Source organism: Panthera onca, chromosome E3 (assembly GCF_046562875.1).
Source record: "Panthera onca isolate mPanOnc1 chromosome E3, mPanOnc1 haplotype 2, whole genome shotgun sequence".
NCBI lineage: Eukaryota > Metazoa > Chordata > Mammalia > Carnivora > Felidae > Panthera > Panthera onca.
In genome coordinates, this window is record NC_138354.1 from 7,402,076 (window position 1) to 7,428,247 (window position 26,172).

The following is a 26,172-nucleotide window of genomic DNA, read 5'->3' on the forward strand; positions in this document are numbered from 1 at the left end:
GCCAGTCCCTACAATTCTCCCCATTTTACAGATGAAGGTGCTCAGACCCAGAGGGCAGACAACTTGCCCAAAGTGAACGACAGGGGGCAGGTTCCAAGAGAGGCCAGAAGCCTCTGCCAGGAGCCTGGGCTCAGGGAGGGATGTTAGAAGTACAAGGCAAACACAGGGTCCAATAAATTAGCTGTTTATTTGCAGAATAAACACTGAATCAAACACTGAAACATGAAATGGTGAAGCTTGTGAAGGATGTGGATGGCAGAGGTCATGAGAACAGCCCTTTTTCAAAAAATTTTTGGTATTGTAGTTTAAGAAATTGATAACTGAGAAAACTCCATAGAAACCAGGCCCACAGATCCTGACATCCTATTCACACACCCCAGTCCCCTGCCCTGCACCCCACCAGCACCCAGCTTGGTCCCTTTGAGACAGAGTGCCCCACCCCTCCCCACTTCCAACTTCCTTCAAACCCCACCCCCAACTGCAACTCTAAAACTCCTCCCCTTTTCTTTGTTGGGGCTGACAACTTGCCCAACATAGAGGTGTGCTTGGAAAGCACACACCTTCTTCCTAAATAAATACCCCCAGCCCCTCCTCCCCAGATTGTAAATGAAAAAATAAATATTATGAACACCCACCCACCCCCAACCCACCAATGGTAATCTCCTGGATTTGGGGCCCCAGCCATTCACCCAAAAAGTCCCTTTCTCTACCTCTCTGCATCCCCCTTCGACTCCTTCCCAGACCCAGCTGAGGGAGAGGGGGAGGAGGGGAAGGGCCATGAACCCTTCTGATGCTAGGGCACCCTTCCCCTGTTATCTTGGTCCAAGCAGGGCCAGGGCTGAGAGGAAGAGAATGAGGATGGGTTGGGTGTGAAAACCAACAGATGTCCCCCCAGTCCTGCTCCTGCCCTGGTTGTGGCGGACAAGGACACCTCCTCCTTTGCCCCCAGAAGTGTCCCTTCGAGGAGGGCGAGGCAGCCGGGCTGGGGGGGCCACAGCTGCTGCCCCAGCCATCCAGTCATCTGCATAGTGCTGTCCCTCTCCAGAACCGCTGGCGTCCTCCTCCTCCTCATCTGCAGGAGGGAGAGGATCAGAAACAGGGTTGGAAAAGACATAATGGGAGACAGAGGAGAGAGAGAGAGACGTGTAAATGGGGAGGAAGAGAATTTGAGATTAAAAAAAAGAAAAGGGGTGCCTGGGTGGCTTAGTCAGTTAGGCATCTGACTTTGGTTCAGGTCATGATCTTGCAGTTCATGAGTTCAAGCCCTGCATGGGGCTCTGCACTGACAGCTTAGAGCCTGGACCCTCCTTCAGATTCTGTGTCTCCCTCTCTCTTTGCCCCTCCCCTGCTCATGCTCTGTCTGTCTTTCAAAAACCAATAAACATTACCACCCCACCCCCCCCCCCACACACACACAGAAAGGAGAGACAAGGAAGAGAGAGACACAGATAGATGGAAGTTGGGAGGTGAGAGAAAGTTAGTGACAGGAAGGCAAGGAGAGAGATCAGACAGACTTGGGAATGAGAGACAATGAGACAGACACAGAACAGAGAGATGGAGAGAAGATAAACAGAAAAGACAAAATAGACACGCACAGAAGCAGGTGGCAGACAGAAAGACGGGTGTTGGAAGAGAGAAAATGAAAGACAGAGACAAACAGTAGTAGAGAAAAAAATGAACGTCTGTCCGTGCGTTGCTTCTCTGGCAAACTCTACCTTGGGAGTCTGCTCAGTGGCTCCCCACCTGGCTTCCCTGCCCTCCCCAAAGATCCACAGCCTTTTGCTTACTCTAAGAGGTTTCCCGCTATTCTGTAGGAATGCTTTGGTGTCTCCCCACTGGACCGTGAACTTAAGGATGGAGAGCCTGTCATCAGTCTTCTAACCCCTCACCTTTGAGGTAAGCGTTCAGTACACGCGTGTTCAAAGGAGTGAGAGAATGAGTAACTGAGTAGAGACTCGGTGGGGGCGGGGGGGGGGGGGGGGGAGGGGTTCAGAAAGCAGTGGGCGGGGCCAGACCCGAGCGCTGAAAGCCTGGAGCTTCGAGGCTCTCGGGGAACCCGGGGCTCTCACCCCAGTCCTCCAGTTCCATGTCACGTCCCAGGGCGGCCGCCCTCATCCTGGTCGTGGCTAACCGGAGCTGCAGCCGCCGCCTGCGTGTCTGGACGTCAGATCTCAAGGATTCACGGTCCAGCTCTGGGTTTTCGAGCTGCTCCAGGGAACTTGCGACCACAGGCGACAAATACCTGCCGGCAGAGCAGCCCCGAAGGCTCCCAGGCTCCCGCCAAGCCCGCCCCGCCCCGGAGTCGCGTCCCACCCGCCAGCTGCCGCCCGGTCTCACCGGCCCCGCCCAGCTCCTGTCCAGCAGGGCGCCGCCTCCTGCGAGATGTCCGCCGCCATGCGGGGGTTCGCGCACACCGTCAGGGCCAGCCCGGCCCAGAAGCCCCTCACCCGGCCCAGCCGATCGCGGAGCTCCCACACCTGGGCCAGCAGAGAGAGCGGCTGGGCTGGAGCGCACGCCCCCCACTACCCACCCAGCCTGGCTGCCCCGTCCCTCCCCCGCCCCTCCTCCGCGCCCCACTCACCAGGCGGTTCAGGCTGGTGCCTGCGGCCGTCGTGGGCCTCTCCTCCTCCGTCCCCGCCGCCCCCGCCGCCGCCGCCGGGGTCCAGAGGCGGCTCACCTCCTCCCGGGGGGCTGGGGCTCGGCGGGCGCGGGACGGTGCCCTTTGGGGATTCCCGCATTCCCGAAACACCTACCGCCCAGGGAAAAGACCCCCTCCCAGTCATCCTGCGGTGAAAGCCACACAGTGTCCCCACTCCCAACACCCGCAGTATCCCTGATACCCCACACTGTCCCCCCACTCCAGGCCCTCACCTCCTGTATTCTAGCTGACACACCCACACTGTCTTCCCCCTGTCCTCAGGTTGACACTCCCACCTTTCTCACGGCCCCTGTACCTGGGCTGACACCACTGCACTGTTTTCCTGCAGATACACCAAACCCTCTGAGATCTTCACCCCAATGGACTGGGCTGCCAGTTCAAAAGAAAAAGGGCCCTGGAGCTTCTCCGCCAGGAACAGGAGACCATCTTGAAGGAGGGGAAGACAGAGAAAGGGTGCTATGAGGGACTAGATGTCCCTACAAATCCTCCCTACCTGGGTCTTGGAGGGAAGCAGCAAGGTGTTGGAGAGGGCAAACTTACATGAAAGTTTCTTCACTCAATAGGGTTTAAAACTCCCTCCCCAGTCCACCCGGAAAGCATCCAGAATACAAACAGCCCTCCCAGACCCTCCTGAATCCCCTCACCCAGATAGGCCCCCCAGTCAGGATCCAGTCCCTGGCTGCTGAGACAGCCATGGGCCACGTTGAGGCAGAAGCCCCGGCAGGGTGGCAGCGAGGGGACACCCCGACAAAGAGGACAGCCGGTCAGACGCATCACAGCCTGCCTACAGCCTTCGGACAACGGCATCTGAGGGCAGACAGCAGGACTATGTCATTCACAAACACAGTAGCTGTACTTACACAAGTTTGGTGTTGGACAGAGCGAAATCAAATACATACTCCACCCCACCTTCCCTAGGCTCTCTGTGGAGAGCTGGATGTGAATGTCTAGGGTTGCTGACCCCAGGTGGCAGCAGGTAAGACCTCAAAACTGCCAAAGATCTGATGAGAGAGGTTCCTAGGGGCCCAGGCCGTAGATACCGCTTCTTGAAGGGTATGGAATTAGAGAGACAGTGGGAAGAGGGGTCTGAGAAAAGGTTCAAAGAGAAGAGTGAGCCCATTGTGGCTGGGAAGAGGGGAGACTGGGGATGCAGGAGGTAAGGCTGGGAGGTCAGGGAGAGAATGGGTGGTGAAGAGAGGGCTTTAAAGGCCAAGGCAGGAATCTGGCCTTCAGTAGCAGGGGAATGGGGAGACACGGGGGGGGGGGGGGAGGGGGGAGGAGGGGAGTGGTAGAGGCACTACTTCAATCTCAGGCTGCTATGGAGATAAACAGACCACCAGAAGCTGACAGGGGTGGGATGGGGGGAGTCATCAGAGAGCAGAAGAGAGTCAGAGGAGATCATGGATCATGACACAAGGGAGACTTCACTCTGGCCTCCCCCCTCCTGATTTACCCTGGATCCCAGGGCCTTGGGGCTGATATGGGAAGACCCCATACCTCTCCAGGTGTCACTTGACTCTTTCTCATAGGGCCTCTCTTACTTCTGCCTCTCCCTCTCTAGGCCCTGCCCACACTCAGGTCCCCTCTAACCTTAAGTGTTTCGCTGACCACATCTCTTCCGGTTTCCAGGCCCTGGATAAAGGCCCGGGCAGCCACCAGGGCCCGGGTTATCTGGGGTAGGGGAAAGAAGGTGAGAGAAACCACAGGGTCAGTCATGATTCAGGCAAGACAGGGACCAAGAGACTGAACCAAGGGCACAAGCACTGGGGGGCCAGGTTTGCGGAGTTACGTTGGGGTAGTTAGGAGTGTCAGGTGGTACAGGGAAGCAGGTTCAAAGGAATTGCAGTCTAGAAGGATAAAGGGGAACTGGGCTTAGGAAAAGACAGAGAGATTGTGTTTTACAGGGCTTGGAAATAGAGAAACGATGTATCAGAGCAAACGATAAACTGAAAGCCAGAAGACCTGGGTATGAGACACAGCTCTACCACTGGCTCTGAGACCTTAACTTCTGGGAGGCTCAGTTTTCTTACCCATAAAATAGGGATAATACTTTCTACCTCCAAGGGTTATGACAATTAAATGAGATACTACAGATGAAAGTCTGTCTCAACTATTAAGTGCCTAATTCATGTTTAGTTGAACCAGAGAAAGTCAAGATATTAGGACTGGGGAGCAGTTGGCAGAAAGGTGGCTAGGGGCCAAGAGCAGGTGAAAGGGTCAGGGATTTGTGTGAAATTAGGGCACCGGATGAGAGTGAGGGAGTACCCAGTTAAAGGAGACCAGAGAGCATTGGGTCAGGCAGAGGGGACTGGGGCTCAAGCTAGGGGTCACCAGGTCAGAGACATCTGCCATGCAGGATGAGGAGATCACCAGGTCAGGGGTGACTGGAGCATGAGGGGGGTGGTCACTGGGCCGGAGGTGAGTGGTGCACAGCTCAGAGGTCACCAGGTCAGAGGTGGCTGAAGCTCAAGCCTTGGGGCCTCTCACCTGCAGGCGGAGGCGGCGGGGTGCCTCCCCAAAAGGCTTCAGAGAGTCATCAGGAGAGGAGGCGAGGCGAGTGAGGCAAAACAGGTAGTCGGGGGAGAAGATGTAGTGTGGATGCAGCAGGGGGAACATTTTCTCCAGGAGCTGTGCCCAGAAATCCACCAAAGCGTCCTCTAACCCCTCACCGGACCTCTCATAGTAGTCCCGCAGCCGAGAGAACAAGCCAGTGAATACAGGGGCGTGCTGGGAATACAGGTGGCCGTAGGAGCGGTGGAAGAGCAGGGCCAGAGAGTGCTCAGATGACGAGAGCATCTCCCGAAAAACCTCTGTGGCAAATGCAGAGAAAGGGATGTGAGTTGGGGTGAGGCCAGAGAAGGATGGAAAATTGGAAGGGCAGAGGCAGGAAGAGATGGGGATTGGAAGAAAAAAGACGAGTGAGTTAGAGCCTCAGGAACTCTCAAGAGACCTGGGCAGGCTGGGAAAGGGGTGGGGGACAGACCCTGGAGAGGAGGCTGAAGAGAGGCTAAGCCAGGGTTCGGATGCCTTAGGGATGAATTAGGGAGTGAAGACATGACGTTTGCTGGGGTCATGAGCACAGAGAGGAGGGGTGAGGCCAGGTGTGGGGACCACCAATTCCTCACCATCAAATTTTCTGTGCCGGGCAGCCAGTGTGTGAACCAGGAATGAGCCGCTCTCCTCCACCAGGCCTCTGAAGGTGGCCTCAGTCTCCCAAGTCAGCCTCTGCTCTATCTCACTGGAACAGCAGGTGTACTCCTGGGGACAGATCCGAAGGTGCTCACCTGGACAGAGAAGACATAGAAGAATGGGGTGGGGGAGAGTGCTAGCAAGAAATTCCTTCCTTCTTCCTCTGTCTGGGAGATTTTCCTTTCTCTTCTACCTGTCTGGTCTCTTTTCTATTGTCTATCCCCCAATCCCACCTATCCCCTCCTTATTGTCCTATCACCCATCCCAAGTCCACTGCCATTAGTCATGGGATCAAATAGTGATGGGCGAAATGAATGATCAGAGTGTCCTCAGGTGACCCTCCCCAACACTGCACACTTCAGGCCTCTAAGGACCTACAGAGACAGCATCGATGGAAGAATGGGATTTGGAGGGGTGGGGTTACTAGGTAAGCAAGAAAGTATTATCATAGAAGGGGCTCTTAGAAACACCGAAGGGAACAAATTGAGATGTGAAGAAAGAAACACGGGGGGGGGGGGGGGGGGTGCCAATTATTAGAAAGGTATTCCTAGTGTGAGGGTGGAGTAAGAAAGCTATTATGTGAACGAGAGGATAACTGTGATCCTAGTAAGTAAGTTCAGGAGAAGAGACATTATTGGCATGACAATGGCATGAAAAGATTATTATAACGGTCATTCTGAAAAGGAAGAGTTATTGTGAAGCGGGGGGAGCCGCCCCCGCCCCCTCCCTCGCCCCCAATTCTCTAGTCTTCCTCATTCTCCTCACCTGAGATCACTGCGGGAGGGAGTAGGCTTAAGCTATATCCCCGAGCCCCCAGCACCTGCCGGGTCTCAGTGCAACTCCGGGTGACCTTTGCCTCACTCCCGGGTCCAGGACCAGGACCGGGGCACAGAGACAGCAGCAAAAGCAGAAGAGATGGCAGAGCGAACATAGCTGCTGCAGCCCTGGTTCTGCAAAGTGTGTCCTAAGAAGGAAAGAAGAACAGCCCGAACTCGGGAATCCGGTTCTCTGCCGCGCGACCGCTCCCCCGGCCAGAAAAAGAGCGCGACCTCAGAAAACTGAACACCGAGCACGATAGCAGGACCAAGCGGCATCTGCGGAGACAATGGGAGCTGGGAGCCGGGCAGGGGGCGGGGTCCGAGGCGGGGTCCCGCCAATGATGGTAAGGAGCGGGCCTCAGGGGCGGGGTAGAGGGAGAAATTAAGCCAATGTAGTGGGGAAGCTCGTCGGGGGGGGGGGGGGGGGGGGCGGGACTCGGCGGAACTAAAGAGGCTGGTGGGGGAGGGGCGTGGCCTTTCTTGGGGCGTGGCTACCCTATTCGAAAGGCGGGGCCTGGGTGGAACCCAGCCTATGGCAGTTGAGAAGCCAGAGTGAAGGGGCTACAACAAGTCTAGTGCGAAGCCCGACCAATGGAGGGGGAAATTGGGGGCAGCTGGGGCGGGACCGAGGTGGAGCAGGGCTAAAGCCAGGGATCAGCGCGCCTGAGTCCACGTGACGGGGCGGCACGCCAAAGAGCTCGAAGAGCTCGGGCCGCACGAGGCTGCTGGAGCAGCGTGACTGTAACGTGGTGAACACGAGCTCGCAGACGCCCAAGCCTCGCGACAATTTCCAGTCCTGGGACGTGCCGTTGAGCTCGCGCCTGCGCACAACGTGTCTCGCGCCTTCCCGCGTTTTTCTGGATTCTTCCACCACCGGAAGAGAAGCAGCCGGCCCCTGTTCTGGTGGCGGGGTGAAGAACGCAGAACCCCGAGGGAGCCAAGGCTGTGATCTTTCCTCATCCCTGATCAGCCAGACGTCGCTATTCCAGGCTCAGACAGTGAGGCTCCTCTTTGACCCAAGAATACGCCCTCTCTCCGCACTCCCGGCCCTGAGAGAGGAACCACCCTCCTCCAAGCCTCAATGGCTTCCTCCACAGAAGCTAGGAACCCCAAGCCCCGGGCCCCAAGAGACTGACAGTCACTCCCGTCAGCGATTAGGAAGCTCCTCAGTCCACTTGCCCCAGGGTCAGTCAGAGATACCATCTGCTGGAAAAGTGGAGAACGAGAGTTTTCCTTTACTCCCTCAGTGTTTCTGCTCCAGTTCTAATGGTGACTGCGCCCGTAAATCGTTAAGTGCTTCCCATTCCATTCTATGTGGAATCAGGTTCTAGCCTGAAAATGAAAGACTGGGGTCTTTTTTTTTTCTTTTTTTTTTTTTTTCAATTTGTACCGCTTGAGCTGGTCTCCTTTGCACCAGGCAATCTACGTCTCCGACGCGTGCAGAGAGGGGTCTGCTTTAAGCGGCTCTGGTGTGCGCATCGTGGCGGCCTTGGAGAGGATTCCAAACGCGCGGCCGTGATGTCTCTAATCCCCAGATGCCTTAGGTCAAGACGGTCATTTTTTGTGCGCACCCACACCCCACCCCCGAGTTGCAGAGCACTTCCCTTAGAAAGGAAGGGGATGGTCAGAGCTGAGGCTGGAGACGCGGTGGGCTAGAGGCCCTTTCCTCTCCTTACTTCCTCAGCTCGACCATCATGCCTACGCTGCGGTCCTCCTCCTCCCCAAGCAGTGTGTCCTCCCCACTGCGGAGAGCATCGGGAGGCAGACAAAGGGTCTTGTCTGCATCTTCTAGTTCGTCTGTCAATATGCCCTGTGGTGACAGGGACTCGGACCAGACTGCAGAGGGGTGAGTGGAGTCGATGAGAGCTTGTTGCATTGCCTGGCCTTCTCCCACAGTGGGGGCAGCTTTCAGCTCTGTCTGCCCCTCTGTGTAAACATTAAGAGATGCACTCTCAGAGCAGTGACTCTCTCCTGCTTTGCTAGCTAATTGGGTTTTTCTACCCCCCCTGCCGTACATGTTGTAGACATCAAAAATAATATATCCACTTCCAAACCTATCATCCATTTGTACAAACTTTTCTTGCATATATTTGTATGTTCAGCATGTACATCCTCTATTGGGAGTGGGGAGGTGGGGGAGGGAGAAGAGTTCTTTGTTTGCTCCTGACAAATAGTATATACTTGTTGGTTGGTGTGTGATCCTTTATTTGGGGATTTTATAAACAGGTTTGTCTATCCTCCTCTATTATCATTTACCAGCTTGTTTTGTGAAGGTTATAATAATACATCTTTTTTATCTTTCCAGGAATAAAATAACCTCATACAAGATCTGATTTATCTCCTGGTTATTTTTTTAATTGGCTTCCTCTGACTCATTTCTATCAGTGCCACTGTTGGAGAGAAGATTATATTATTGTTATAAACTTAACTCTAGTCAATACAACTTACAAACTTTTTTCAAGGGATGAAATTTAACTCTAGGCACATATTAACATCCAAGTTATATATGAGTAATATGCGACTTACCAGGCCATGCTGATTTTTTGCCACAGCAGTGATCCCTCTGCCTGTTTAAGTGAATATCACTTGATTTTCTTATTCAGAGAGAATATTAGGAAAAGGTTGTCCTTCACCCATCTCAGTTTCTCATTTTTCATCTTCACTGCTCTCTTCAAGTGAAAGCTTTCTTTTAAGATTTTTGTCTCTACTCCCTGTAACAGTAAACACATCTCTTATTTAAAAAAAAAAAAAAGACTTTATTTCACTTTGAGAGAAAGTACACATGTGCATGAGCAGAGGAGGGGCAGAGGGAGAGGGAGAGAGAGAATCTTAGCAGGCTCCACACCCAGCATGGAGCCTGATGCAGGGCTCGATCTCACAACTGTGAGATCATGACCTGAGCTGAAATGAAGAGTCAGTCACTTAACCGACTGAGCTACCCAGATGCCCGCTAAAGATTTTATTTTTAAGTAGTCTCTACACCCAACAGGGCTTGAACCCACAACCTCAAGATCCAGAGCCACACATTCCACTGACTGAGCCAGCCAGACACCCCAACACATCTTAAGAAAATGTGAATATATTTTTCTCACAGAGAAAGGGCTACAGTCAGAGACAAAGAAATTCTAATTCATTTACCCTTGTATATAAAGACTGGGGTGTTGTATCTAAGGAGAACCACATTCCCTCATAGGGATAGTGATTCTTTGTCAGCTGATGAAGGCAGTGACTTTGAAGACAGCCTGAGACACAGTGTGAAGAAGAGAGCAGCAAAACGACCACTCAGGACAACCCCAGTGAGTCAGTCCGTTTTGTTTTGCTTTTGAATTTGGTCTGGGAAGCAGCAAAAGAAAACCTAGAAAAAGCCTCAGATGATATGTTTGATGAAAGGATAAAATTTAAAGAGCATTAAGGGACAAAAATAAGAATAGGGAAAATTTTGAAGAAAGATAAGAGAAAAGGGTAGTAAGGGCATAAAGAAATAGGAATGGGCCTAAGGGACTTTTTTTAAAAGAGAAGAAAATAATAAAGTTCACAATATAAGAATTAGTTATTTCAGATCTCAGTAACTCAAACTCTGCTGTGAAATTGGCAGCTTAAGCCTACTTGTGTGACAATGATGAGACTAAGTGTTAATATCACTTCTACTTTTTAAGGATATTCATGATCTCTTTATACTTACTAGGTGGCCAAACATCCAAAGAAGGGGTCCCGAATGGTACGTGGTCATGGCCAGAAAGACTCAGAACCACCAACCAGTGATCTTTTTGATGCTGTGAAAGCTGCCAAAAGTGACATGCAGGTAAAACGGTGTCTCACCCTCTGTTTCTTGATACTATCTCACTCTTTGTAGGATAAAAAGAGAAGGACAAATGTTTACAAAATTGATTTAATGTGGACATGTTAGGGAATATAACCTATATCAGGAAAGAGAGATAAGACCATGGAGTGAATCCTTGGAATGATGTAAGGGAGACCTTGGATGAGAGAGAATGCTCCTTTCCTAAAAGTGTCACAGAACAAGGTGGATTTTGCTTTTATTGACTGATGGAGGAGGCAGGCAGAGGCATTGGATTGTCTAGAGAGGAAATGTTATGGGTGGCAACTTGTTCACCCTTGTGACTTTTTAGCTCCATTTTAACAGTTACACCTAATCCTTTTTTCTCTCTCCACATTTCTTTTTCCATAATTTTATTGTAATTCTATTATCATCTAAAAGTGTAGAAGGCTCATGTATAATTTAAAAATTTTGAATAATCACCCAGATCTCTAGTCCCACCTCAAGAAATGAAACATTAATAGGGCCACAGTAGATCTTCTCTCCACCTGGCTGGCCCCCACAGTCCCCTCACCACCCAGAGATAACCACTAGAGTAAATTTTATGTTAATCATTCCCTTGCCTTTCATTATACTTTTGTCACCAGAGAATGTGTTTTTTTTAAATAAGTGAGCAGTTCTTTATATGTATAGTCTTCTGTGACTTACTTCGATTGTTTGAGATTTAGTCATATTGATGTGTAGTATAGGTTTTTAGTTTCTAGAACAGTTTTAGATTTTCAAATATAGGAAGTTTTTCTATTTATATTTTTGTTACTGATTTCTAACTTTATTGCATTATAGTCAGAAAATGTGGTCTTTGAAACTTATGGAGACTAGCTTTATTACTTAGCATTTAACCCATTTCCAAAACTATTTCACCTGTGCTCACAGAAGATGTGTATTCTCCAGTTGTTGGGTAGAGCGTTCTCTAGGGTGAGATCAAAACTCCCAAATGGTACAAATGTGATACTGTTTTGATCTTTCTACTAGGTGTTAGGGTTTCCTTGTTTTTGGTCTGGTATGTCAATTACAGGGAGATGTATTAAAACCCACAAAGATGTTCTCTTTAGTTACTACTTTTGTATTCATGCCTATCTTTGCCTTAAGCATTTTGAGCATTTGTTGCCTAGTAAATTGAACCTTTTATTGTTATTTACTGTCACTTTTTATATTTTAAGATAAACAGTTCTGTTTTTTTATTAACATAATCTATACTAGCTTTATTTTTAGTTACTATTTGTCTGATACCTTTTTTATCCTTTTACCTTCAATCTATGTATGTTTGGAGTGTGTCTCCTGCATATAGCGTATATCTAGATTATGTTATTCAATCCATTCTGCCAATCTTTCCTTTAACAAGAGAGTTTGATTCATTTATATTTATTGGCACTATTGATACATTTGAATTTGTTTCTCCCATTTTATGTGCTTCCATTTTGTCTTAGCTTTTCTGTTTCTTTTTCTCCTTTACTTCCTTGCTTTTGGATTCTGTCTTCTATAAGGACTTATGCACACTTTAATTCTAATTGCCCCTTCCAATTTACATGCTGTCTTGTAGTGTTTTATTTGTATCTATTTCCTTTGCCAACAAATTAGACATTGCTGTTTTATAAAGTGTTTGTTTGTATTTACCTGCATTTGTATCATTTTATTTATCATTCCTTCTCAAATCTTCTGTAAAAATTCATTCTCTTGCTGTTCAGAGTTTCTCCTTTAAAATTTGTTAGGTAGAGTTTATTAACTCTTTGTTGTTGTTGTTGCTTGTATGAAATGTCTTTTACCCTTGTTCTTGAAAGGTTATTTTCTGGGTGTAGAAGTCTAAGAGGACATTTTTCTGCTTCAGCACATTAGAAAGATTATTCCACTGCCTTCTAACTTCACTTATTGCTGGTGAAAGTCAGCTGTCAGTTTAAGTTAGCACTATCTACTACAATAATTTGTAATGATGGAAATGTTGCATATCATCATTTAGTATAGTATTCACTAGCCACATGTGGCTGTTGAGTACTTGAAATGTGACTGGTGTGACTGTGGAACCGGATTTTAATTTTCATTTGATTTAATTTTAATAGCCACATATGGCTAGGGGCTTATGGATTAGTTCAAATCTAATTTGTAAGTGGTTTTGTTTGTAAGTGTTATATGCAGATCCTTTGTAAGTGATCTCTTTTTGCCCTGTTTTTGAGATTTATTTTGCTTTTGTGTTCTGATGTTTTGTATAATGTTTATAGGTGTACATTTTCTTTTCCTCTGTTATGTTTGAAATCTATTGGCTTCCAGGCTCTAAAGATTGGGGTCTTTCAACAACTATGGAAAATTCTTTTCAAATACTGCCTCTTCGTCATTCCATTATCTTGTTCTGAAATTCAATTAGACATTAATTAGAACTTCTCACTCTATTCTCCATGTCTCTTAATAGCTCTGTCACTGTTTCTGTTAGTCTGTCCAGGCTGCATTTTGGATACTTTCTTTGATTTAATCTTCTAGTTCACTCAGCTTTTGTTTTTCTGTGTCCAATCTGCCTTTAAACCATTCATTAAAATGGGTTTTACATTTTTTTTTTCATTTTTATAGATTTTTTGGGGGTCTTTTTTCAAAATTGATTGTTCTTTGCTTCTGGTTTAAAGCTTCACTTTTATTTTTTTATTCATAGCATAATTTATAATCTGTGATAACTTTAATGTTTGAAATCTATGAATATGATTCTGCTGTTTTTTCTGCTAATTCTTACTTTCAGTGCCTTATTTCTTTACTAAGTTTCACACTTTGAGCTGCTCATTGTCTCTTGGAGTTCTATACTTTGGACCCTATATTTTGGAGTTCTATATTTTGGAATTCTTTGGGGCCTGAATTAAAGGTGTGGTTTGTTGGTTTGTTTGTTTGTTTGTTTGTTTGTTTTTAAAGGTGTGTTTTTAAGAGAGGAACCTGCTTGGCTTGGCTGTAGTTGACTGGGGACCCTCCAGAATCACTTTGAATTAAATTCTCTAATTGAGAGTATTCTGATCGTATAGGGAGTGTGGATCTAGACTGCAAATCTAGACCTGAGAGCTGACTTACGGTTATGAATTTTCAAGGGCGAGTTCTTTTTTTTCCTTCCACCCCACGTTAACGTCCTAACAAGCTGGTGTTCATGCTGTCCCCTTCTGACCTGTGGGTTTATTTTTCATTCCTGTTTTCATGCTAACATGACTTTTTGCAGCACCTCGCTTTATCGCAGGAGCCTCCTTTTGTACCTCTCTTCTTGGAAAGCCCAAAAGCTCGATCTCCTATGCTCTGCATTCCATGCAGCTATCTGGACAGAAAGTCATGGTTCCTGGGGTTCCATAGAACCCTCAGGGCAAGAATCAGCTTCCTTATCTCCCAGGATTGCTACCCTCACTTCATTTTGGGCCTATACGGAATTCTACCTTTCATTCCAGTTCAGCAATACGTTTTAAAAGATGTTTTTAACATTTTAATCAGAAGTTTAGCTGTTTCAGTTGGTACAATCATACAGAATTTCCATTCTGTCATATTGCCAGAAATAGAAATCATCCACCTTTTTTTTCCTAGTCTTTGGTGGATGAGTGGCTGGATACCTACAAGCAAGACCAGGATGCAGGATTCCTGGAACTCGTTAACTTTTTCATCCGATCTTGTGGATGTAAAGGTAAGGAAACTCCTACCCCTTTCTAATCCCTAGCCCTTTGCTCCTATGTTATAGAACTTTTGCTACATTTAGATGAGTAGGACTAGGAATCGCCTAAATAAAGAGAGAAGGTTAAGCATATGAAAAGTTTCACTGATTTGACCACATTGTAGATTGGTAAGTAGGAAAGTGGTCCAGTTAGGGAACTATGTTGGTTTGGTTTGGAGATAAGACCCTTTGGGGAAAAGTAACTAATCACACTAATGTGAGGCCAATGATACTCACAAATTTGAAAATAGACCATTAGACATCTTTTAGTCTTCCTATCTTTAGATGAAATCATCCTTCATTATTCCCTATTTCTCAGATACTTCCTTCCATATTTCTCCACTGAAGCTGTGGATTCCCCAGATCCCCACAGGTCATGACCTAACTTATTGGGGTAAGATAATCTCAGGCAGGTTGTGTTATAAGAATCCAGAATTTGTGTGGTTTTTTTGCTTTATTTATTTTTTATTTGGGTTTAAAGAAAAAAATTGTAATGTTTATTTGTTTTTGAGAGAGAGAGAGAGAAACAGAGTGTGAGCAGGGGAGAGGCAAAGAGAGCCAGAGACACAGAATCCCAAGCAGGCTCCAGGCTCTGAGTTGTGAGCACAGAGCCCGACATGGGGCCCAAACTCATGAGCCATGAGATCATGACCTGAACCAAAGTTGGACACCCAACTGACTGAGCCACCCAGGTGCCCCAGGATTTTTTTTTTAAACTATTCTTTTCCATTGCTTGATTCCTTTGGGTTTTCTAGAAAGGTTGCTTTAACAGCAGATACACAGTTTGATGGCAGCAGGTTTAGGACTGGGATTTAGGTTTTCTGATTCCCCACCTATGCTCTTTTCAGTATATTTCCTAGCTCATCTTCAGGTGTATGTGCAAATGGTCACAGTGTCCTGTTATTTTTCTTGTAACTACTTCACCTCCTCCATTCCTCAGGCAATGTAACCTCCGAGATGTTCAAGAAGATGTCCAACTCAGAGATCATCCGGCACCTAACAGAACAGTTTAATGAGGTGGAGGAAGACAATCAGAATTCTCTTGCCACACTTATTTCAAAACACAAGGCCCATTATCCCCTTCTTTCTAACTGTGGGAAATAGGATAGCTTTTGGAAGAAGGAGTTCAATCTCTTGGGGGCAAAAGGGACCCATAGATGTTATCTGAATATGCCTCTGAAGTTGAGAATAGCAGGAAATGAGGTATAACAGAGAAAGATTTTTACTATACTATTGGGTTTTGACATCCAAAGTCCCTATGGTTTCATAGACTTGGTAGTACTTTTTCTCATTCAGTTCATAAACCCTTCTATAGGATTCAGGAGAGTATCCCCTGACAGCACCGGGTCCATCCTGGAAGAAGTTCCAGGGCAGTTTCTGTGAATTTGTGAAAACATTGGTCTATCAGTGCCAGTATAGCCTCCTCTATGACGGCTTCCCTATGGACAACCTCATCTCCCTGCTCACTGGCCTCTCAGACTCCCAAGTCCGTGCCTTCCGTCACACTAGCACCCTGGCTGGTGAGCATTCATTTTTAGTCTATAAATGTTCTTTTGGGGATTTCCTGTGTTCTCTGGTCTCTGAATTCTTCTTAGCCTTTCAAGCCCTGGCTTCTTTTACCCTGAACTTCAACCAAGTTTCTCACTAGTAGTATTGCAAAAAAGGATAGATTACAGTGACAGTTTCCAGTCTTAACTTGTTTCTTATAGCTCAACAGCTGGGAACATGCTGAGGATTAAAAGAAGCCCAAAAGGGGGAGAAAAAAATGTCCAGAACAGTCTTAGGATTTTAGGGTCACCCGCTCTAGCTTTTCATTTTGAGTCCCCTTCCTTTTTCTTTCCTTCTTTTCTTTCTTTCTGTGGCAGAGGTGGCAGCAGCCATGGTGGGTTACCCCCAAGTGCCCCACTCCCTGCTTCCTCCTCTTCTTCCCACTGGAACCACAAGATGCTTTTTTTTCTTCCTTTTTAAAATCTGTCCTCCCTCCTCTGACCTAAGTAAAAATTCCCTTTTCTTGTTTTTCCTGGCTCAAAGCCATGAAGCTAATGACCTCCCTGGTAAGAGTTGCCCTCCAACTGAGTCTGCACAAAGACAATAATCAGCGGCAGTATGAGGCTGAACGAAATAAGGGACCAGGACAGAGAGCTCCTGAGCGACTGGAGAGCCTGTTGGAGAAACGCAAAGAGGTAAAAAGTGTTCCCTGCCTCTTCTCTCTCTCTCTCTCTCTCTCTCTCTCTCAGCTTCATCCACTGTTGCTGAAGCCCGTTTTACCCCTGCCCACACACTTCTCTCTTGTAAGGCACAGGCCCCTAAGCAACCTTTTGGGTCATGAACAGTGGAGTCTGACAGTAGTCTAATAGACCCATCCTGTCAGAGGTCATTGCATGCTTATCTTGTTTCTGGGATGTGATCTCAATGAATTAGTTCTAACTCAGAGTAAATTTTAGAGTTCTTTATAATCCCACTTTTGCTTAGTTTCCATTATCTACATTCATTACCAGGAATGTTTTTAAGTGCTGTGCTTGCATCTCATGCAAGGAGTTAATTTTTGACTTTCTGGTCAACTATATAGTCTGGAGATCACCAGAGTATTAAAGGCCAACCACTGATGAGGGAGGCCAACTGTTTGAGGACTGGAAAGTGACTGGCTTTTCAATCACTCCTGGACTGTTCCAATTAGCTACCAGTTCCATGGCCTTATATAACTTCCAAGCTTCCATTTCCTTTTCTTTAAAAAAGGGGATAATTCTACCTTTTTATGAAGATTAAATAGATGGTGAGTGAATAGTCTGGCACATAGTGGACACTTGGTTTATTTCCTTTTATACTTAAAGTCAACTGGAGGACATAAGCCCTAACAAAATCTTTTACACTGGTTAAACCCTCAAACAGCTGTGCCTGTCATGAGACACTGATTTTCCCCCTACTCTCTCTTAGTAATATCTCTTAGTATCTGAGACTCCTCCAGCATGAGGTTGGCAGGACTCCCCATGCCTAACCACAACAATTGACTGTCTTCTCACCCCTCACCAAGATTTCTTCCATGGTAAACCTTCTTTCCTTACTCTCTCTTACTATTTTCAATGTCAGTATGATCTTAAACCTTATGTGTATTAGGTCTGTCTCATATCCTATGTATAATACCGTGAATCTTTTTTTTTTTACTTGTCTAGGCTCTTGCTTTATCAGTCATTATTTCTCTTTTTGTTTTTAATCCCTCTCTCCCCACTGTTCTCTTCACTTAGAAATGTCTGTAGGCCTTTGAATCTTCCCTTTACTCTTCCTCTCTATGAACTACTCCATTTCTATCCTTTTTAGTATTTTCTTACTTCCTTAATATCCAACTGAATCCATTTTTTACTACCTAGCTTGTCTCCCCATTTTTCTTTGAAATTATTCTTTCCAAAACAGTGACTTTTTTTTTTACTTTTTTTTTAACGTTTATTTATTTTTGAGACAGAGAGAGACAGAGCATGAATGGGGGAGGGACAGAGAGAGAGGGAGACAGAATCAGAAGCAGGCTCCAGGCTCTGAGTCATCAGCCCAGAGCCCGACACAGGGCTCAAACTCACGTGCCGCGAGATCGTGACCTGAGCTGAAGTCAGACGCTTAACCAACTGAGCCACCCAGGCGCCCCAAACACTGACTTTTTAATCCCTATAGTCAGTGGTCTTTTCTTAATTTCCTTTTTCCAAACTTCTGTAGAAATTGGTACTGATGACAACTTTTCCTCCTTCTGTCCCTCTCTCTCTTTTCTTTTCAATATGAAATTTCCCAAACATTCTGACAGAGAGAAACACTGGCAGAGTGAACATCATATACGAATTATCTAGATTTAACAACTAATATTTCATTATATTTGTTTCTTCTAATTTTTTGTTATTTAAATTTTTTTAAATGTTTATTTTTGAGAGAGAGAGCGAGCGAGAATGAGTGGGGGAGGAGCAGAGAGAGAGCGAGACACAGAATCCGAAGCAGGTTCCAGGCTCTAAGCTGTCAGCACACAGCCTGAAGCAGAGCTCAAACCCATGAACCGCAAGTTCATGACCTGAGCTGAAGTCAGACACTTAACTGACTGAGCCACCCAGGTGCCCCAATTATTTTTTTATTTTATAGTAAATTATATATATACTGGTATTTCCACCTAAAGACTTAAATATGTTCTCTGAAAATTATTTTAAAACTTATCATCCAAAAAAATTATTCCTGCATTAACTCAATACCATTTTCACATTCAAAAATATTAATTATTCCTTAATATTTTCTAATTCCAATTCATATTTAAATTTCCCTGTGTATCCCCAAAATGGCTTTTATATCTGATTAATTCCAACCAGGATCTAATTAAGGATTATGATGCATTGCATTTGTTGTATTTCTTAAGCCTCTTTTAACCTCTGCCTCTCCCATCCCCCCCCCCCCCATATATTGATTTATTGAAGAGGTAGGGTCAGTTGTGTTCCTTTATAATTCTGCTTCCTTGATATCTATTCATCTAATCCAGGGTTTCTCAACAATGGCACTGTTGACCTGGGGCCTGTCTTGACATTGCAGAATGTTTAACAGCATCCCTGGACTCTATCCACTAGATGGCAGTAGTACCCCCTCCCATTAGTGACCACCAAAAATGTTTTCAGAAGTTGCTAAATGTGCCTTGAGGGGCCCTAGTTGAGGACCATTGGTCTAATCTCTTCCTTTTCTTCTTCTGCTAGGTTTTCTATTTCTATCAAATAAACTGCATTTATTTAAAAATTCATGTTCTCAATTGTAAGTCAAAAAATCTGTGTAACTACCAGCTAGTGCCTCTGAATAGCCAAAAATAACCAGACCCAGAGGTGATATTTTTTCCAAACACAAAGAATCCTCTGAGTCGGTGGTTGACTCTACAGCTTCTTCCAGAATTTAGAAGGTTGAAAAGAAACCTAGGATATCAGGGGTTCAGATTATGTCCTGTAATAAAAGGAAGTAAGTGGAAGTCATACTTTTCTATATACTTTTGGGGCACAAGAAAGATTGACCTGTTACTCCCTGTCTTCCAGCTCCAAGAACATCAAGAGGAGATTGAGGGGATGATGAATGCGCTCTTCAGGGGGGTCTTTGTGCATCGGTACAGGTGAGTGAATGCGCTCCTCTCGTTGAAACAGCTGGTCCTTGGTTATGGAATCTGTAAACGTAGCAAGGTGTCCCTCCGTTATAACCCTGGTAATTTGGTTAGTCCTAGTGCAAATGCAGCTGGAGCAAAAACTTTGACAACAGATGTTTTAAATTAGTAAGGTTTAGTTCACCCCCAACTCCAGAGGCTCTTGTAAGCTCTTTTGGGAGAGAAAATAAGAGAATAAGGCACTGTTGAGTATTATTCTGCTCCAGCTTTGCCTAAGATCTTCCCTTCCCCATCTTCCTGGAGCTGGAGACCTGAGAAGACCACAGCAGAGAGACAAAAGGCAGGGCTTTTCTGAGCATTTGCAACTTGGCAGGCCTTTTCCTAGCGCAGCCTGCTGTTTCACTGGGCTAAAGGCAGGGGAGTTTTACACTGTTTAAAAGAACTGGTGGAATTAAGTTAAAAATAGCATCCATATTTTTTTTCTCACTGTTACCTAGATTTCAACCTCTGCCTTTCCAGAACTCTTCAGCTGATTTAATATTTTCTTCAAGTGGAAATTTGGCCAACAGTTAAACTGACTTCCAAAGTCAGTTTTAAAAGGGGCATGGAAAATAAGCTCAATTATTGTATGCAGTATTACCAAAAAAATGTTAATTTTTTATTTTTAAATATTTATTTGAGAGAGAGAGAGAGAGAGAGAGAGAGAATCCCAAGCAGGCTCTGTGCTGTCAGCACAGAGCCCATCATGGTGCTCAAACTCACGAATTATGAGATCATAATCTGAGCCAAAATCAAGAGTCAGATGCTCAACCAAGCAAGCCACCCAGGTGCCCCTAGAAAATATTTATTGTTTATATATTTACATTGGGAGGGAAAAATGAAAGGCTTGGAGCATGTTGTTCAGTCAAGAAAGTAGATTCTTCTATGGCAGGGAGATGTCTGGGTGGATGGAAAGTGAATTTAGAGAAAGATGGTGATAGGGGTCAGTTTATCTCTCTGTGCCTAGGGACATCCTTCCTGAGATCCGTGCTATCTGCATTGAAGAGATTGGGTCTTGGATGCAAAGCTACAGCACATCTTTCCTCACTGACAGCTATTTGAAATATATTGGCTGGACCTTGCATGATAAGGTCAGTGTTGAGTCAGCTTCTTTTCCTCTGTTACCCTCACCATCTTCCCTGTCTCAAGACACCACAGCTTTTCCTGGCCCTGCTGCTTAGGAGCTTCACTAGTGATCAGCCCATCAAGACAGTGAACCTCAAAACTCCGCAGTATTGGGGAGGGTAGGATGAGGTAGAAGAGAGAAAGATATATCCAGGAGATGAACACCTTAAAACCAGAGTAGAGAAAAACTTTCCCTAGAAAAAAGCAAGAAAGCTATTAATGGATTGGTGATACAGGTGCTAGGGTGATAGCCAAAAGATCCTTTTCTTTTTTTTAATGTTTATTTATTTTTGAGAGAGAGACAGAGGGTGTGAGTGGGGGAGGGGCAGAGAAGGAGGAGAGAAAGAGAATCCCAAGCAGGCTCCACAATGCCAGTGCACAGCTCAACGCAGGTCTCGATCCCATGAACCATGAGATTATGACCTTAGCTGAAATCAAGAGTTGGACACTGAACCAACTCAGCCACCCGGGTGCCCCAAAGATCCTTTTCATTATGATTGCTAAATTCTGCTGTGATCTTTTCATTTTTTTATATAAGAAGACAGCTGTCTGTTGTCTCTGAGTCACCCCAAAGTCCTCAGCATAGAGGACACCAAAGCCCAGAAAGAGTAATCTGAGAGAGGGGCATGGAAGCCCAGTGGGGGTTGAGTAGAGGAATAGTTAGTCATATTCCATTTTCCTCAATAGCATCGCGAAGTCCGTCTGAAGTGTCTCAAGGCTCTAAAAGGGCTGTATGGCAGCCGGGATTTGACTGCCCGTCTGGAGCTCTTTACCAGCCGCTTTAAGGTAAAATTGGGACAGTATTCCTGTGCTTGGCTCTTTCTTTGGTTCCTGTTTCCCTCACCCCATCTTTCCATTCCTATTGCTCTTATGTGTCTACAGCTATCCCAGCCTCTGCCTACTCATTCTCTTTAGGAATCTCTCAAATTCTAAGAGAGCATAATGATTTGGGATGGATACAATGAAGTACTGAGCAACGTTCTCTCTCCTTATAGGACCGGATGGTTTCCATGGTCATGGACCGAGAGTATGATGTGGCGGTGGAAGCTGTCAAGTTACTAACACTCATCCTTAAGTGAGTCCTGGGGAATGGGGAGGCACGCATCTCAGACTTCTACCTTTCCAGCATTAGGCAGGCCCTTCCAGAGTCCTGTCCCTCCGCTTGTCACAGGTTGACTCTTCTTTCTGTAACAGGTTGAAAGACAGGTCATTCCTGAGTTGCAGGATCTCCAGGGGGGATATTTCTTATCTTCTCTAACTCTCCATACTTTTCTGTTTTCCACTCTTCATTTAAAAGTTCTTGGGCGCCTGGGTGGCTCTTTCGGTTAAGCGTCCGACTTCGGCTCAGGTCATGATCTCGCGGTTTGTGAGTTCGAGCCCTGCATCGGGCTCTGTGCTGACAGCTCAGAGCCTGGAGCCTGCTTTGGATTCTGTGTCTCCCCGTCTCTCAGCCCCTCCCCTGCTCATGCTCTGTCTCTCTCTGTCTCTCAGTAATAAATAAGTGTTAAAAAAATTAAATATTAAAAAAAAATAATAAAAATAATAATAAAAGTTCTTTGTCAGCTAATCCTCATTGATTTTTGTTGTTGTTGTTCCTCTTTTGGATTGTTCCAAATCCTTATTTGCCTCTTTGTGTTTCTAGCCCTAGTTGTGCTAGGGGACATCCTTCATATCCACCTGCTTTTTCTCCTTTTCTCTTGGCAGGAACATGGAAGGGGTGCTGACAGATGCAGACTGTGAGGGCATCTACCCAGTTGTATATGCCTCTAACCGAGCCCTGGCCTCTGCTGCAGGGGAGTTTCTCTACTGGAAGTGAGTAGGGTCCTCTCATTTGTTCCTTTAACACCCTCCTGTGTTGTTTTTTCTCCTGTGTCTGCTGCTGCTCTTCCCAATGACCACCCCACATACCTGTTAAAGTCTCTCTTTTGTTGCTTTCCCCCTCTTAACTCCTTGAGGCTTTCCTTGGCTCTGCACCTCTTTTCCTCACACGTCTCCTTGGACTCTTTCTTTCTTTCTTTCATGGAGATTATTCCACTCCTCATTTGCTCCCAGGTGTGCCCTTTCCCTGTGTTTGTTCTACCAGGCTCTTCTACCCTGAGTGTGAGACTAAAATGGTCAGTGGGAGAGAGCGACGCAGAAGTCCACGTGCCCAGAGAACTTTCTTCCACCTTCTGCTGTCCTTCTTTGTGGAAAGTGAGGTGACGTATGGGAAGGAACTATTTGGCTGTTGTGCATAAAGACCTGTGAGTAGAAAAGGATGGGACTGGCACTACAGGAAGGAGAGACATGGTTTGTCAGTAGCCACTTCCCAGAATTTTCTAACATAGCTTCAGTAACTTAACATGTACCTTCTTCCACAGCTCCATAACCATGCTGCTTATTTAGTAGACAGCCTGTGGGACTGTGCAGGGTCTCAGCTGAAGGACTGGGAGAGTCTGACAAGCCTGTTGCTGGAGAAGGACCAGAGTGCGTGCCACCTGGTAGCTGGAGGAAGGGTCATTTCCCCCATGAGGCATAGGTGTCCTGGGCAGTGGGGGAGTTGGGGTGACTTGGGAGATGGAGGGTGGCTAATTTGTTATTCTGGTTTTCATCCTCCTGCCAACCCAGACTTGGACGATGTGCAGGAGAGCACATTGATTGAGATCTTGGTGTCCAGTGTTCGGCAAGCTTCTGAAGGTCACCCACCTGTGGGGCGGATCACTGGGAGGAAGGTATGGTGTGAAGGGTGGGTGGGTTGGTTAGCAATAAAAGTCCAGACAGGTATGGTCTATCTTCACCCTCAAGCCTTGGGTTAGGGTGCCTCTTCTCTGCCCCTCAAAGAATTCTGTTTCTAGAAAAATAAATTTGAAGGAGGTGCCAAATGAATTATCTTTTCCTTCCTGGGCAGATGAGATTGTGGGGAGGAGGGATACACACGCACTCCCTATGGACCTAGTGTTTTTCCATATCTTTCCCTATACCCCCAAATGACTAATTCCAGGGCTTAACCCCGAAAGAACGTAAGATCCAAGCCGATGACAAGGTGAAGCTGACAGAGCACCTCATCCCCCTGCTACCCCAGCTCCTGGCCAAGGTAGAGCTGCCCTACCATTCAGTACCTGGGAATGAGAGGTGAAAGGAAATGGCCCCCAGTGAGGACTGGGAGTAAGACTTAGCATACATTAGCTAGTGATTAGGTCTCCCTCTCAACCCCTACAGTTCTCAGCTGATGCGGAGAAGGTTGCTCCCTTGCTCCAGCTTCTTAACTACTTTGACCTCAACATCTACTGCACGAGGCGCTTGGAGAAGGTGAGTAGAGAGGAAGGTAAAGTTCCTACACCTTGCTGCTTTCTTGGTAGGACCAAAGGTTCCACTGCCAGTATCTGGTTCTCAGGAACCCAGGTTCCAGAAAAATCAATAAGCCTTCCCTTCCATAGGCATCTTCCCCTTGAAAGTTAATGCTTTCAATCGTATTTCTCCTCTCCCCCAACCCCACTCCCCTCCAGAAGACTTGCCCCCTCTTTTCCTTGCCCAGAGCACTGTGTTCTCCCATCTCTTTTTCTGTCAGCACCTGGAGCTGTTCTTGCAGCAGCTCCAGGAGGTGGTGGTGAAGCACGCGGAACCCACGGTGCTTGAGGCAGGTGCTCATGCCCTCTATCTGCTCTGTAATCCTGAGTTCACGTTCTTCGGCCGGGTAGACTTTGCCCGCAGCCAGCTGGTGGATCTGCTGAGCGACCGCTTCCAGCAAGAACTTGAAGAGCTGCTGCAGGTAGGAACTGGGGCTGAAATATGGGAAGCCCCAAACTTGGGTCCGAGGGGCCGCTAGATGGGGAATGTGGATCTATGCGTTCTTGGGAAAATCCTGTTGTGGACCTTTTCTCTCCCTCAGTCGTCCTTCCTAGATGAGGATGAGGTGTACAGCCTGGCGGCCACTCTGAAGCGCCTGTCTGCCTTCTACAAGTGAGCAGCTCACCTCCCATTCCCTCTTCCTATTTCTACTGGTGTCTGTGGTGGTGATTCCTCTCATTCTGTTCCTGCATCATGTTTCCATCTCTTCCCCAAAGTGCTCACGACCTGACTCGCTGGGAGCTCTATGAGCCATGCTTCCGACTCCTCCGGAAGGCTGTGGACACAGGAGAAGTTCCTCACCAGGCAAGTAGATGAGTCGGAGATGTGGAGGCAGAGGGGAGTTTTTAAGGGCCCTGTGTCCCAGGTGGCCGACTATCCCAGGCAGTTCCAGTCCCAGGGGTGCAGAGGAGACACAAGAGGAAGAGCATGTGCATATCTTTCCTTCAGTTCCACTTTAGAAGGTGAACTGTACTTTCCAGTGCCTGAAAACAGCCATCCTCTCTGGTTCCCGGGGAGTCAAGGATAATGTTGAGGGATTCTAGGAGACATCAGATAAATAAAGAAGAGGTGGCATTCCTGTCCAAGACAGAATGCTCTGAAGATTGTACAGAATCAGATCTTTTTCCCCCAGAGAAGGAATCAGGTCTCTTCTAATCTCATTTTCTCTCTTCACTCCTTTGTGTGTGTTGCTTGTCTGTCTTTTCCTTTCTCTCTTCCTTCCTCTTTCCCTTTCTGCCCTTCACTCCTGACTCCCCCATTTTTGTAACATTTGGTTGTTACAGGTGATTCTGCCAGCCTTGACTCTTGTCTATTTTTCCATTCTGTGGACACTAACCCACCTTTCTGGATCAGGTGCTTCCCAGGTGAATATGGGTCTGAGTAGGGAGAGTGGGAATGGAGGAGCCTGTGTCTCCATTCCTCCTCCTCAAGCCACTGTCTCCACAGAAGCAGCTGTTGAGTTTGAAGGACAGGATGGTGGCATTCTGCGAACTCTGCCAGAGCTGCCTCTCAGATGTGGCTTCTGAGATCCAGGAGCAGGTTAGCATTTCCTCAAGTGGGACGAAGGAGGCATGTCACTTCTCATGGTCTGAGGAAGCCTTGTTCTAAGGAGAAATTAGCTGTGTAATTTCTGTCTTGTGAATATCCTGTCCTCTTCAAGCATTCTTTTTTCTCCCCCCCCAACAGGCTTTTGTCTTATTAAGTGATCTACTTCTCATCTTCAGCCCTCAGATGATTGTAGGGGGTCGCGATTTTCTTAGACCCCTTGTCTTTTTTCCTGAAGCCACGCTCCAGTCTGAACTAGCCAGCTTCCTCATGGACCATGTCTTCATCCAGCCTGGAGAACTGGGCAGTGGTACAAGGACTCTATACCTGGGGCTCAGGAAGGGTCTGGGGCTTGGGCCTGCCTCAGGCATATAAGGGCAGGAGTCCTAGATCTGTGGTTCTGATCTTTCCATTCTGCTTTTGATGTGAGCCAGGTCATTCCCAGGAGGATCATTTACAGATAGAGCAGCTGCACCAGCGGCGCCGCCTCCTGGCTGGGTTCTGCAAGCTGCTGCTTTATGGGGTGCTGGAGATGGATGCAGCCTCAGATGTTTTCAAACACTACAACAAGGTACAGTGAGGCGTCAGGCTGAGCGAGCACAGCCACGACTTCAGATGCTGGAACACTGCAGGAAAGAACGTGGCAAGGATGACAGTACCAGGCTTGAAGAAAAGCAGGAGGAAAAAGGCAACAGGAGTTTAGAACAAGGGGACAAAGAGGAATTGGTAGTAAACAATTACAGAAAAAAAGCTGTTAGGAAATTAATTGGAGAGAAAGTAAGCTTATTCATCCTGTCCAGAATCTTTGTTTTTTTCTGTGAACCCAGTCTCCGTAAACTGGGGTAATATAAGAAGAAAAAAAAAAAAAAGAATGGA

At 46.7% G+C, this 26,172-nt stretch overlaps 2 protein-coding genes across 2 annotated transcripts in view; one reads left to right on the forward strand and one right to left on the reverse strand.

Moving 5' to 3' along the window:
- Positions 1-168: 168 nt before the first annotated feature.
- On the reverse strand, positions 169-7,085 carry GPC2 (glypican 2). Its single transcript, XM_060649371.2, has 11 exons — positions 6,898-7,085; positions 6,614-6,812; positions 5,785-5,943; positions 5,147-5,469; positions 4,250-4,330; positions 3,304-3,466; positions 2,955-3,085; positions 2,582-2,749; positions 2,338-2,477; positions 2,070-2,242; positions 169-1,072 (listed from the first exon to the last, which is right to left on the reverse strand). The coding sequence occupies exons 1-11, from the start codon at positions 6,940-6,942 to the stop codon at positions 813-815; spliced, it is 1,842 nt and encodes a 613-aa protein (XP_060505354.1). The 5' UTR covers positions 6,943-7,085; the 3' UTR covers positions 169-812.
- STAG3 (STAG3 cohesin complex component) overlaps positions 6,808-26,172 on the forward strand; it is a 28,505-nt gene continuing 9,140 nt past the window's right edge. Inside the window, exons 1-26 of the mRNA XM_078439799.1 lie at positions 6,808-7,010; positions 7,461-7,664; positions 8,351-8,512; positions 9,860-9,962; positions 10,352-10,468; positions 14,039-14,135; positions 15,103-15,179; positions 15,478-15,682; positions 16,194-16,345; positions 19,199-19,272; positions 20,267-20,390; positions 21,112-21,210; positions 21,420-21,499; positions 22,129-22,236; positions 22,508-22,622; positions 22,785-22,890; positions 23,032-23,135; positions 23,405-23,497; positions 23,623-23,712; positions 23,972-24,172; positions 24,293-24,363; positions 24,468-24,555; positions 25,035-25,115; positions 25,198-25,290; positions 25,438-25,606; positions 25,731-25,867. Of these exons, the coding sequence (XP_078295925.1) occupies positions 8,361-8,512; positions 9,860-9,962; positions 10,352-10,468; positions 14,039-14,135; positions 15,103-15,179; positions 15,478-15,682; positions 16,194-16,345; positions 19,199-19,272; positions 20,267-20,390; positions 21,112-21,210; positions 21,420-21,499; positions 22,129-22,236; positions 22,508-22,622; positions 22,785-22,890; positions 23,032-23,135; positions 23,405-23,497; positions 23,623-23,712; positions 23,972-24,172; positions 24,293-24,363; positions 24,468-24,555; positions 25,035-25,115; positions 25,198-25,290; positions 25,438-25,606; positions 25,731-25,867 (2,736 nt within the window). The 5' untranslated portion in view covers positions 6,808-7,010; positions 7,461-7,664; positions 8,351-8,360. The remainder of the gene's footprint in view (positions 7,011-7,460; positions 7,665-8,350; positions 8,513-9,859; positions 9,963-10,351; positions 10,469-14,038; positions 14,136-15,102; positions 15,180-15,477; positions 15,683-16,193; positions 16,346-19,198; positions 19,273-20,266; positions 20,391-21,111; positions 21,211-21,419; positions 21,500-22,128; positions 22,237-22,507; positions 22,623-22,784; positions 22,891-23,031; positions 23,136-23,404; positions 23,498-23,622; positions 23,713-23,971; positions 24,173-24,292; positions 24,364-24,467; positions 24,556-25,034; positions 25,116-25,197; positions 25,291-25,437; positions 25,607-25,730; positions 25,868-26,172) is intronic.

Coding starts and splice junctions, on each gene's coding strand:
- GPC2 (XM_060649371.2), bottom strand. CDS start 6,942: ATGCCGCTTGGTCCTGCTATCGTGCTCGGTGTTCAGTTTTCTGAG. Junction 3,086..3,303: donor TGACTGGGGGGCCTATCTGG/GTGAGGGGATTC, acceptor CCCTCCTTCAAG/ATGGTCTCCTGTTCCTGGCG. Junction 2,243..2,337: donor ACAGGAGCTGGGCGGGGCCG/GTGAGACCGGGC, acceptor CTCTGCCGGCAG/GTATTTGTCGCCTGTGGTCG.